Source organism: Mercurialis annua, linkage group LG2 (genome assembly GCF_937616625.2).
Source record: "Mercurialis annua linkage group LG2, ddMerAnnu1.2, whole genome shotgun sequence".
In the NCBI taxonomy this organism is placed as follows: Eukaryota; Viridiplantae; Streptophyta; class Magnoliopsida; order Malpighiales; family Euphorbiaceae; genus Mercurialis; species Mercurialis annua.
Window position 1 is genome coordinate 10,188,051 of NC_065571.1, and position 13,150 is coordinate 10,201,200.

General features: G+C 31.9%; 2 protein-coding genes across 4 annotated transcripts; one reads left to right on the top strand and one right to left on the bottom strand.

Moving 5' to 3' along the window:
- Positions 1-754: 754 nt before the first annotated feature.
- LOC126669074 (pentatricopeptide repeat-containing protein At4g04790, mitochondrial-like) lies at positions 755-9,478 on the top strand. 3 transcript variants are annotated; one of them, XM_056104607.1, is made up of 18 exons: positions 755-1,102; positions 1,196-1,243; positions 1,731-2,357; positions 2,494-2,673; positions 3,230-3,294; positions 4,098-4,205; positions 4,294-4,407; positions 4,803-4,898; positions 5,070-5,168; positions 6,308-6,427; positions 6,581-6,685; positions 6,966-7,130; positions 7,206-7,333; positions 7,583-7,661; positions 8,005-8,222; positions 8,313-8,644; positions 8,727-8,886; positions 9,009-9,478. In XM_056104607.1, the coding sequence occupies exons 1-16, from the start codon at positions 787-789 to the stop codon at positions 8,476-8,478; spliced, it is 2,634 nt and encodes an 877-aa protein (XP_055960582.1). In that variant the 5' UTR covers positions 755-786; the 3' UTR covers positions 8,479-8,644; positions 8,727-8,886; positions 9,009-9,478. The 3 variants fall into 3 exon arrangements, with proteins under 3 accessions (XP_055960582.1, XP_050218345.1, XP_050218346.1); XM_050362388.2 differs by lacking the exon at positions 9,009-9,478 and having other exon boundaries at positions 8,727-8,960; XM_050362389.2 differs by lacking the exons at positions 7,583-7,661; positions 8,313-8,644; positions 8,727-8,886; positions 9,009-9,478 and having other exon boundaries at positions 8,005-8,105.
- Positions 9,479-10,764: 1,286 nt separating this feature from the next.
- LOC126666888 (protein CHLORORESPIRATORY REDUCTION 41, chloroplastic) lies at positions 10,765-11,488 on the bottom strand. The gene has a single exon (XM_050359787.2). The coding sequence runs from the start codon at positions 11,417-11,419 to the stop codon at positions 10,802-10,804; it is 618 nt and encodes a 205-aa protein (XP_050215744.1). The 5' UTR covers positions 11,420-11,488; the 3' UTR covers positions 10,765-10,801.
- Positions 11,489-13,150: the final 1,662 nt, after the last annotated feature.

Consider the following 13,150-nt stretch of genomic DNA (forward strand, 5'->3'; position numbering starts at 1 on the left):
TACGCCGCCCCGCTACTCCGCTCGCGGCCGCCGCTGATACAATTGCCGCCGTCACTGCTACAATCGCCGCCGCCGTGCCCTCCCTCGCGATCTTCCCTTGTTCCCCTGCACATTGTCACTGCCGCCGTTCACCGCCATCAAATCTAAAATGTTATGAAATCATATTTGTATGTGTAGAACTATGATTTATATGTGTAGATTTATGATTTTTATGTCTAGACCTATGATTTTTTTTTATTCTTTTTATGTGTAGATCTAGAATTTATTGTATATATTTACAATTTGAATTTTCAAATCTTAACACTTGATTATCAATTGTCTTTTTCGTTCATTTTTGGATTTTCAATTTGTCTTCATCCTCATCTCCTTTATTCTTTAGATCTGATATTTTTAGACCTGCATTTGTTTTTTTTAAACATTGTATACAATCCATACTATATAAAGATTATATATAAAATTAATACAAATTGTATACCAAATAAATATAAAAATTGGAAAAATTGGATTTTATATTAAAACTGTATTTTTATAATTATTTTTTAAAAAATTATATTTTTTTAATTATTTTTTATATTTCTGTTAAAAAAAATACATATTGTAATTTTATAAATATTTTCATTTTTTCCAGTATTCATAAAAAAACCTAAAAATTAAAATCTAATAACTAAAATAAAAAAATTTAAATATTTAGTGACTCTCAAAATTAATTACCCGTATTTTTTAATACCTTCATTTAATAAAAAGTAATTTGAAAAACAGAGAGCCAAAACCCTCCTTAATCCTCAAATGCCAAAGCTCAAAGTTCTGCACTCTCTCTTCCTTTCAGCGCCCAAAAGAACTACTTCGGCCACCGCATCAACCACCGCCACCAAAACCACCGCCACGGCCACTAAATCCTCCACATCAAGAACCGATGAAACTCTTACACAGTATCTATCATCCATTGACTCATCATCTTTATCATCATTTCTTTCTAGTTCCATCTCTAAACACTCAAAACAATCCCTAAAACCACCACCGCCGCCGCCGCCACTGTCTAATTCCAAAAAGCCTCCTCCATCATCCACTCTCCACAACCTACCAGACTCCGATTCAGATTCTGGTAATATCTTTCCCAATTTCTATTAATTTGAATTGATTATATATTCTTGTAATTTTTGCAAGGAATTGATGCTATTTTGAATTATTATTGTAGAGGACGCGTCAAGCTATGTAGCGAAGCACATTTCATCTCTATTACAAGGTTTAAATACTTTATCTTCCTTTTGTTTCGTTAATATTGATCACACTGTTCACTTTTAGTCTCATATATAACTGATCAATTGAAAAAGAATAAAGTTAGAGTGGCATTCTATATGTCAATGTCAATGTCGACAATGAGAAAAATTGATTCACGAAATGACATTTTGGAAAAAATGCTGAAGCAAAGAGTTGATTTTAAGGTGAAAAGAATTTACTGTGAACAGTTGCAAGCTCGATGTTTTGGATATTAGATTAGAAGTGCTACTCTAGCGTAGAATATTTTGTTATCTACAGAACATACTGGTTGACGAGATCACCTTAGAATATTTGAGTTGCATGAAGTAATTAGGTTCTCCTTTTACCTGTTCATTAGCTGGCTGTTTTTTTTTTCATACAGTGTTCCTACATGGCGTATTGGATATTTCTACAAATTTTATTTGAACATGTATTGCATGTTTGTGATTATTTCTTTATTCATTTGGTACTAGATGGGGATTCAGTTACCTCTCCTTCTTTCCAAGGAAACAACAGTAAGAATTCTTTGGAATCTGTGTTGAGCATACCTTGGTGCCAACAGGTATCACATCAGAATGTTACTCAACAAAGGAAAGATCTTTCTAGAACACGGAAAAAAACATATGTTTTCAAATCAACTCAGAAAATTCGTTTCAATAAGCTTTTTAAAAGGATGGACCAGAAGCTTGGTCCAGATGTGATTATTGATTTATGTAATAGATTGGGACGTGAAACTGGTGCAAAAGAATATAATGCAGTGATGAAGCTTAGCATTGAGAGGGCTACGGCAAGTAAAGATAAGGATAGTGCATCAAAACAAATTTCTGTTGCCCTTGAACTTTTTAAGTTGATGAAGGAGGAGGGCTTCCACCAAGATGAAGAAACCTATAGTCCATTTCTTATGTATTTTATTGACATGGGAATGGTAGAAGAATTTGAAATCTTCTGTGAAGCTATCGAAGATAATGATCCCAAGTCACTTGCAAGATTAGGTTACTATGAGATGCTTTTGTATGTTGGAGTCAATAATGAAGTAAAGATTCAAGAAATTTGCAGTTATATTGCTAACGGCAATGCAAATGAGAATTTTGATTTACGAGGTATGGAACTTTTGTGCAAGTTAACTTAATCTTTCAGAGGTCTTTAGTGTATATTTTTTAAAAAATGCAGACAAATTATATCTCCTATGATTTTCTTTCAAGGCTGTTACCTTTTGTGTGCTTGCCTCTATTGCAGAAAATTATTTGTTAGCACTTTGTGAAAGGGACCGTAAGAATGAGCTCCTGCAGCTGTTAGAAGTTATCGATATAACACAAGTTTCATCTTTGGATCACATGGTCAATATCTTTAATTCCTTGGGACGACTATCATTGGAGTCCTTGGCAAAGAAGTTTCTTTTAGCGTTCAAAGAATGTGGTACAGTCATCACAGCCTTATTCTCATTCATGTGCATATATTATTTTGGTAAATTGGTTGGGGACTTTCAAGTTACTGGGACCTCGAAACAGATCTTCACTTGGCGAATGAGAATAAATATCAAATCTTTTTTTTTGGTGATCATAAAGATCAAATTTTTAACACTTAGAAATTCTACAAGTATTATTAATACATGACACTGTATTTTTTGAATTGTGATCTCAATTCTCATATTTCCCTTTCCTCAAGAACTATTACTCCCAGAAGAAATTAATCATAATATAATGATATCCAATAATAAATCAAAGTTTAATTATCATCCTTCAGTCTAATCTCTGTATCTGAAATTTGTGTATGCATTTCCTCGTTTCATGTTCTCTATAGTATATCTTCTCCTCTTTTCTATTTTAAGGATAAGCTATTTAAGTAACTAGATTTGAACTCCAAGAACTTGATTGAATACATTTAGGATCCAGTGAAAGATAAAGCACACACTTCTCCTTTAACTGCATTCTGTCTTTTATAAATTGTGATATGTTACCATGATAAAATGCAGAGTATGGCGCAGAGAATATCTCAACCCTAATCTTTCATTATGCTTCTAGCATCCCAAATTTAGTGGTGAGGAACATCTCATGAATCTTACTGGTAATATCTTTGAAGCTATAATGCTTTGAGGCACATTTGCTGTTTGCTTATTTGTTATGACTGCATTTTCTGACCTATACTCAACTTGCAATGGTTCTAGCCTTTTTTGTTGGTGCACGAAAATGGTGTTTTTACTGGTATAATAGCTTAAAACTTTTACTTATTGATTTTCTTTATTCAACTTGAACTTCTTTATTTATATGATTTATGCTAAGTTAGGGATGAGTTCTATGTAATTTTAGTTGCAAACTAGGAATATTAGGCTGAGTTCATCATTTCGTCCCTGCTATGCATGTTTCTGTTGCAACCAGAATGATCACAAATGGAGATTCTTTCGCTGACTGCTAGTGAAAAATTAGACCTTCCCATCAGAATATGCAAGCGATTGCTTCCATCTAAGTTATATATTTTATGGCGTAAAAGTTCATGTACTCAAATAATTCATCCTTCCATAATCATGAAAATGTTATACTGGAAAATTGATTATATCAGATGCTATACATCCTTTCTCAGAAGCCATGATTTTGGGTTGCCTTAGCTAGCATGATAGCTTGACCATGTTGGACATCTTTTTAGACTAATATTTAAAATATTTTGATCACAATGAATACGCCTAAGTCCTGTCAAAATTTTTGATTTAAATTTTCTGCGTTCTTTGTTTGGTTACTTTTTATTGTCTTCTTTAAGTTTCCATGTTTCCATTCATTAAACTGCCAAAAAAAGTAATGTGAACTTGGTTTTTCATATTTCTGTAATTGCAATGTTCATTGTTGAAGGTTGACAATGTCATTTTAAAATTCAAAAGCATGCACTTAATGCTGGAGATGTCACCTTCGTCAAAATCATATGAGAAGCTCATACGATATAGTTGTGATTTACTTAAGGTATGACTTGATGATCTATAATCATGTTCCTATCTATTCATTTGCAGAAAATTACTTTATCGATTGTTGTTTATTCATCTTAATGCAGGTGCATGCAGCTCTTGAAATAGTCAATGAAATGTGCAAAGATAGTTTGACCTTATCTATAGACACTCTAAATTCCCTACTGCGTGCTTGTGATGAAAGCTTCGAGTTTAATTTGGTATGCTCCATCCACTGTACATCTGCCACGTATAGATCTTGTATTCGATTCATCTTCTTGGTTGCAAACGGAAAACTATGTTTACAAAATAGGACCAATTTTATCAGATATCTGGAGTGCCAGTGATTCTACTCATATTTCAGGCTGATGTCTTTATCACACTTCACTATCAATGTTTGTGCGCTTTTTGCTTCGATTGCCTTAGCTTAGTCGTGATTATCCCAGCCTGTCATGAGAAATAGCTTTGTATACAAATCTTCTTCCTGAACTATTTAACTGAAACTCGTAATGATTGTTGGCTGGACAATCAAGAGAAGTCTAATTATCTTTGAGCTTTGTCTTACTATAATTGATTGATGAACTTTTTACCCCTCTTTCTTGTCATTTGATTTAAGGTTCAAGGGATTTATTCTTTAATTTCCTTCCATAACATGACACCAAACACTGAGACATTCAGGAGCATGATAAGTCTGAGGGTGAAAATGAAAGATGTAAGTTGTGAAAAGCGCTCTCTCACCCTCTCTTTGTTCTGTGTATTATGTGCTTACTTGCCTTGGTGCATCCAGGCATGATTTTGTCTTATTTGTTTTTTATACTATCTTTCCGAAAAATAGTTCTTGTTTTAATGCCTATGTCTTATTATATGTTTTTCTCAATGTCAGTATCATGGTGCGTATGAGATGCTTGATGATTTGGAAAAATACGGTTTGATTCCTACAACAAGCATGTATAATGCTATAATGGCAGGATACTTTCGAGAGGTAACATATGGAGTGTTACATCACTTAAGTTGGTTTTTCCTCATTGTGTTCCTAATGAATTTGAAATTTGTGGCTCTTTGTGCTGTAATACTTTTGCTTGGTGTTGTATGTATGGGATGATTATTGAACGGTTAATTATTAAATAACCTGGCATTTTCTTTGGGGCGGAAGAGAGGGGAAAAGGTTAAATAGTTTTTTGACCTTGTACATTGACCAATTTAGAAAAGAACCTGTTTGTTGGGATTTGTAACTTTCTTTGTCTTTATGGTTTCAGTTTCAGCATTGAACATACGACTGGAAGACATATTGTTAAGACTCCACATTTCAAATATTTATTTTCAATTTTCAGTTTTTGTAACCCTCCCTCTCTCCTTCGTCTAAGCAAAAAAGTCACCTGCAGTGCTGAAGATGGTTTTAGTTCTCGAGCAAGTTTACTGTGCTTTGTGATACAACTTGCAATATTTAAGTTGGAGTGGTAAATTAGTTGATCTTTGCTTGTATACAACAGATTGAAGGCCATACGTGATTTATAGTTTAGTTGAACATGGATGAAGGTCTAAATTTAGAATTGCAAGCGATTGAGCTTCATGACAAGGTTAATTATGGAACCTCGCTATACTGTTAAGGATTGCCGTAATATGATAGAAAGGTCTGGGTAGGAGGGTCAAGGCTTCACAATGGAAAAAAGAACTGGCTTACTGTGTGACAAGTCTAACAAAAATGATAGATGGTACTCACATATTACAAGCTCCTTAACATTTCTTCCTTTATTAATGTGTGACAACTCTAACAAAAATGATAGTTGTGGAATGGAAACACTGCACTTCTTTTCACTATTTGGTTGTTATTTAGAAGTTGTTTTTAAGTCTTGGGTTCTCAGTTCAGCTCAAAGATCTCTGAATTCAGTTGAATCCTAGTTCAGATAATTAAAGTCTGTTGTCAATACTTACAATGGTAGTTTATAAATTTTAATTATTTTTATTAATTTCTTTACTTGTAATACTTTTGGGTCATGCATTTTTCGCACATTAATATTCTTTATCTTACTTGATATACTATTAAACATGCAGAAAACGAGGGTTGATTTCTTCCTTTTCATACATTTATCATTGACTTTCATTTCTACTTGTGTCATGCAGAAAAACGTCAGTGGCGGATTGACGGTTCTCAAGAAAATGGAACTTGCAAATATAAATCCCGATACCCAAACATATAGCTTTCTAATAACCAACTGTAACAGTGAAGATCAAATTAGCAAGGTACTACAAGATTTTTGTTTTAGTCAAATTCTCGTTAGCTGCTTGTAAAAAATAGAGCCAGTTAAGAGATAGGCAAAAATGGAGTATATGTTGCCTACAGCATGTGAAGGCTTTAACCTGTTGTGGATTTTCCATCTGGTTATTTGATTGCAGTACTTTAAGGAGCTGGAGTCTTCTAGAATTCCAAAAGTAAAGCAAATCTACATGGCCCTTGTTAATGCATATGCAAATTGTGGGCAGTTTGAGAAGGCAAAACAGGTATTTAAACATGCACTCTGTCAATGTAATATTTCAGTAAAATGCAACTAATGATCTTGCATAATTGATGTTTGTTTTCAGTCACTTAAATCTTATATTGCTATATTGCAATCCTGTTTCTGATACTGGTTTGGTTGTTACTCCTGCTTTCTTGACCTGCTCGTTAACTTTTAAAATTGCACTTGTAATTTTTTTGCTTCCTTCTAAATTCACTAACTTCATTTTAGAGCTGTTTTATGGTTTTATTTTTTTATCTCACCGAGGCAATTTTATGTATTAGGTACTCTCTGACAAAGAAATACCAAGCAAGGATGTTAATGAAATCAAAAGTGTACTTGTCGCAGCTCTTGCATCACATGGACAAATGTCTGATGCCCTTCTTGTGTATGAAGAAATCAAGGAAGGTGGAGGAACTGTGGAGCCAAAATCTGTCATAAGTCTTATTGTAAGTTTCTGTGCGGCAGCATTACATACTCTTAATTTGGAACTTGCAAGTCACTTTCATTTAAATTCCTCACAGGAGTATTGTCAATCTGAATGTGAACCAAGTACATTGCTTAAACTACTGGGTGAATTGAAAGAACCAGACTATTGGGTGGATGGCTGCTGCAGAGTTATCTTGTGCTTCATACGTTACAACAATCTAAGGTTTTTTTTTTCTGTTTTTTTTTCCTCCTTTACTCTTTGCTTCTTTGGTATGAGAGGAGCGTTCCTATTTGGGCTATATATATGACTTCTAGTAATATCCGACACTAGTTACCATGTGAGCATTGCTCAATTGGCAACTTTGTGCTTTGTTGAACAATCAATCTATTTCCTATGTGGCTTTTGCTTTCTTTGTTTTTTCAACCGTCTTTTGTTTGGATTTTGCTTATGCTCATTTCTTTATTAAACTAGTTCTGCTGTCAATCTGCTCAAGCAACTTAAGGATCGAATCAAGAATGATGAATTGACCATGCAAGTCATTTTTGATGAGGTCTGCAATTCCTTTTCCCTCTGCATTTTTGATGTAGTATGCACCTTTTACTTGATCTGCAGATTTTTGTTTATTTTCATCTGGATTATTTTATCTTTGAAATATTCACTCTGCGGTGTAGCTGGAACTTTTTAGATTCCATTGAACTATACTTCCCTGATTATGGAAGAATTTTGAGTTGCATTCAGCATACTTTCAGGAAATTTTCTCATTTGTGATTTAAATATTCTCATGTTTATTGCGTGTTGGATCTATGTAGACATGCCATTTCATTTTTTACAGAACGTTAACAAGGACAACATCTTGATCCCTATCTTTTGGTTTTGTTATCACATTTGTGTAGGTTTTTTCTTTAATTGCTGAGATAGAGCCTACAGATCTGCAGATTGGGTTGGACTTGCTTCAAGCCATTAAGGATGAGCTTTGTGTTTTACCATCGCGAAAATCACTTGATTTTCTACTCAGTGCTTGTGTGAAGGCCAAAGATTTGCACAACTCTAATTTAATTTGGAAAGAGTATGAAGCAGCTGGCTATCCTTACAATGTTACAAGTTATTTAAGGTATTCGATGCTCGTTCTTATTTATATTTTCCAGGCATTTGGTCGATGGATATTCTAGTTAATCTGTTTGTGTTCTTTGATGATTTACAGAATGTATCAGGCCCTTTTGGCTTCAGGAGATCATAAATCTGCAAAACTTATGCTAGCCAAAATTTCAAAAGACGATCCTCATGTTCGCAGAGTCATCCAAGCGTGCCAAAAAACTTATATTCAATCCTGTTCTAAAAAGGGGAGAAAGAAGAAAAAGGACAGCTAGTGAAACGTAACCAAATTTTTGAATTGTAAATATAAACAATACAAACTTGAACCATTTCGGGTTTCACGAAGGGCCTTCTTGTTGGCATGTAGAATGAAGATTGGTAAAAACAGTTTAATACAAGTTTCTTTGGTCTACATCGGAGGAGGAAAAATGAATATTCCAAGTAAGATACCCATTAAATGTATTTCCAGCCGCAGCAATTTACGGGAATTCTGATACTAACTCTGTTTTCTTGTGTCTACTAGTTTCTGAAAAACGGTAAACCTGTACTGCCTGCCTGTACAGCTACTTCTAATGCAGGTTTCGTATTCTAGTCCTCAACAGCAATAGAACTACTGCAGATCCATGAAAGTTTTACCTATGGCCTCTGCATATTTTGGCTTTCCTTTGACTAATTGATATCCTGTAAGTACATTGATCTTATTTAATGAATTATATTTCTCTGTTTAAAACAAACTTATGCTTTGATGCACTACTAATTACGTCAACAAAAATGCCATAAAACTTGATTGTCTTTTATTTGGAAGCTTGAAGATGATCTAGCAAATCGTTACACGGTGGCACTAGCCATTTAAGCCTTTCTTTAGGGCATTGAAATGTTCATATGGGGAGCAAGTCCAAATTGTTGATCTCGTTCGTTGATACATATATGATAGGATATTTGCAATTAAAATCATGAAGTTTAGTATATTTTACAGTTACATCACCGATGTTTAATTTTAGCAATTTCAAACACCAACCTTTTATATTTGCCAATTTGAAACACAAGTTGAATTCTTGGTATACTTTTTGCTGATGTTACGCTAGAAAGAAATTTATGATATATTTTTGCGTTCATATCACTAGAAGTATATCAAAATTCAATGTGTTTTGAATTGTTAAAAATTGAAAGATGAGTTGAAATTGTTAAATTAAAAGTTGGAGTTGAATTGAAATTGTTAAAATTAGATTCTGATGTTGTAATGACAAAACATATGAATCGTTTACTTCATTTTTATTTACTCTATTATATCATGAGAATTCTTGCCGTAAATAGATTTTAACTTTGAATTTACAATTAAAAAATTAAGATCGTCTATCGGACAATCTAGGATGGCGTATACGAAAGTCGGATTGATAGTAAAACTATGAATTAAAATTTTATTGGGGAAGTATAAAACACTTCAAATGCATGCTAATGGTTGATGTAATATACGATCAGTGTAATAATTAATTTTAGGCTGAATACATAGTTTGACCCATGAACTTGTACCCTTTTACCCATCTAACCTCCAAACTTAACGTCTCACCTATCGAACCCCTGAACTTGTTAAATAACCCGATTTGACCCCCGAACTTGATAAATACGTAAACATTTAACCCCTCCGTACACAATTTCTTCTAGAACGTTTCAAGTGACAGGTGGACACGAAGGGTTCAATACTTACTTATTTATCAAGTTCAGGGGTTAAATCGGATTATTTAACAACTTCAGAGGTTCGATAGGTGAGACGTTAAATTTAGGGGTTAGATGGGTAAAAGGGTACAAGTTCAGGGGTCAAACTATGTATTAAGCCATTAATTTTAACATGCTATAAATTTATAGTGCGAAATCAATTAGATTTAATTTATTGATTCAATTTTTTTTAAAAGTATATCAAATAGATACAAATCAAGATGGCACAGAAAGATTTGGAGCCATTTGATCTAAAACTATAACATTACAAGTCTACTATTTACCCTTAATATATAAAATTGGATCTTATTAATCACATCATACACAATTTATATGTAAACTGAGTTTACCTCTCTCCTTCCCAATTCAACAAAACAAATTAAATTTGATTTACAACTAATGTGTGAGATTGATGCTTATTACATTCAAGCTTAAAAACTTTATAAACATTTTCATTTAAACTCTTGTATTCAAAGATAATCATCCAATATTCGGATTAAATATCGTTTCCAAAGATAATTTTATTATCTTCCAAAAAATTCCCTATTAATTTCATACATTCAAGAAGAATATATAAGTTTATACCAATCTTCTCTCCAATACATAAATTATGACAAAAAAAGCAAAAAAATTCCAAGTTAATATTAAAAGATTGGAATTCCCTCAAGTTCATTTTAAACTTGAGGGGGTCATGTTCACGATCTACACCGTTCATTGTAAAATGAACGGTGTAGATCAAAAAAGTACAATTTTAATCAAATTAATCTACACCGTTCATTTTTAATGAACGGTGTAGATCGTGAACATGACTCCTTCAAGTTCATTTGAACTTGAGTAAATCCCAATCCAATATTAAAACCCATATTAATCATAATCAACAAGAAATCAAAAAGAATTAGCAACAAGAATAGCTTGTCTACATCTAGCTTTAGCTTGTTCAAGTCTCTGATTCAAAGTATCTTCTTTAACAGAAGCTTTAACCATAGCCAAATCCATTTCCATCAACTTCAAAACCCTAAACAACTCAGTCACCATTCTATCTTCAACTTTACCTTCATCTCTTAAAACTTCAGCTTCTTCTCTAGCTCTCTCTGCCACTATTTCACCAACCTTAGCCAACAGAGCAACTGACCCAAATTCTTTGCCCATTAGCTCCTCCAATTTTCCCAAAAAATCCATAATCACATACCCTTTTGGCTTCTCTATCTCAATGGGCTTTGTTCTTCTCCACCCAACTTCAAAATTTGGTGGGTCACCCTTTGAAAGTTCAAGTTTTTGCTTTTTTTCTCTTAGGATTTCTGATTTTCTTCTCTTTTCTATTGGGAAGTTGTTTGGGTTGTTTAAGGTGGTGGAATATGGAGTTGGGTCATCATTAATTTTGGGTTCATTGGTTGATTCATTTGAATTGCATTTGATAGTGAAGACATTGGTTTTTTTGGGGTGGTGATGGTTTAGGAGAAGTGGATTTGGTTGGGTTAGAGAGTGAAGGAAAGTGGAAGCCATTTGGAGATAACTCTAGTTGAGGAAGCTATTTTTAACTTTGTTTTGTTGATTGTTTTTGGATAACAAAATATCTTAAAGTGCGCAATTTATTTCTAAAAAACATTGAAGTGAGAAATAACTCATCCAATCAAAATTTAAAGGCTTAATTACTTGAATTTATCCAATATAATATTTTTCAATCAAAATATACTTATTTAAAATGGATTGCAATTGATGAAATTAAATTTTCCCAATTAATAAACTCAACTTTGCGGGTTGTTGCAATTTAACCAAAACTTTTAACTTTTCTAATAATGTCCCGGCTTCATCATTTCGTTGCAATTCTAGCCAATTAACCAATTTAATTGTTTAAATTCTTAGTTGAATTTATATATTAACTCCATAATTAGCAAAATTTATTTTTTAAAATTTAAGAATTAACTTCTGGTCTTAAAAAACAAAAATAAAGTTACAATCTTTTTTTTTATTAATTGGAAAAGAGGAGCACTTGTGGGAAGAATTAGGCCTTTAAAATTTGATTGGATTAGTTATTTGCACTTCAATTTTTTTCAAAAATAGATTGTGCACTTTAATAATTTTTCTTTTTGAAATTTATTTCGATTAATATAAAGTTAGTATAAAATTTCATGTGATAATTGCGTTGCTACACGTACATTAGGAAGACATTAAATTACTCTGTCCTGCGTATCCAACAAAAAAGGCTTTAGTCCTCTACAAAATGTTAAAAATCAGAAGCCATTTCCAAATACATAAACCATAAAATAAAATTACAAGTAAATTATATAAAACTAATTTAATAATTTAATTTTTTTATTTCATTTATTATAATTAGTGAAAGTTTAATTTTATAATTAATATGCCTAATCACTGAAAAAACCCTCACCTTTATATTTTTTTTCAACTCTACCCTAACGTTGAAAAGTTGTCAATTTTATACCACTTTTGAATTTTCCGTTTTCAATTGTACACCAATTTTTTAATTTTTATTATTTTCTTTACTTAAATGATAAAATCATTCAATTAACTAAGTCTAAAAATAAAATAATTTTTTTTATAATATTAAGTTCCAAATAAAAAAAACCATTCATGTTTGAATTGAAATAAATCTCACATGTATACTATATGCCGTACACATCTGCGGATGTGAAAATAAAATCTGCGGAATCAAAGGGTACATTTTGTCATTTTTTGTAACATTATATACCACTTTAAAACAAAACAAGCATTAAGGATCGGAGTTAAAAATCGAACCTTACCACTAACACTAATAGTTATTTTAATTTTTAATTATATTTCATAAAATAAAAGAACATTAAATAAAACATATTTTTATAAATAGTTTGTTTTAATTAATACTCTCACTCTAATAATCATCTCAATAATTTTTCAAAAAAATAATAATCATCTTAATAATTTTTAATTTTTAATTATATTTTATAAAAAAAAATATGAATCCTCTAACTGTATTAGTTATCTCGATGATTCTGTTAAGTTATCATACATTATCCCATACAATTACAAATAGACATATAAAATTGCAATAATAGTCTTTATCAAGATTTATATATTTAAATAATTTATAAATATTAAAAATTATTAAAAATGTAAGAAATTTAATTTTAATAAGAATTTATAAAGTTAAAAAGATACTCGAAATGAGGTCTAACAATTTTTTTAAATTAAAACTTTTGCATTTTTTATCAATTACGACCAAACCTTTTAAATTTTACA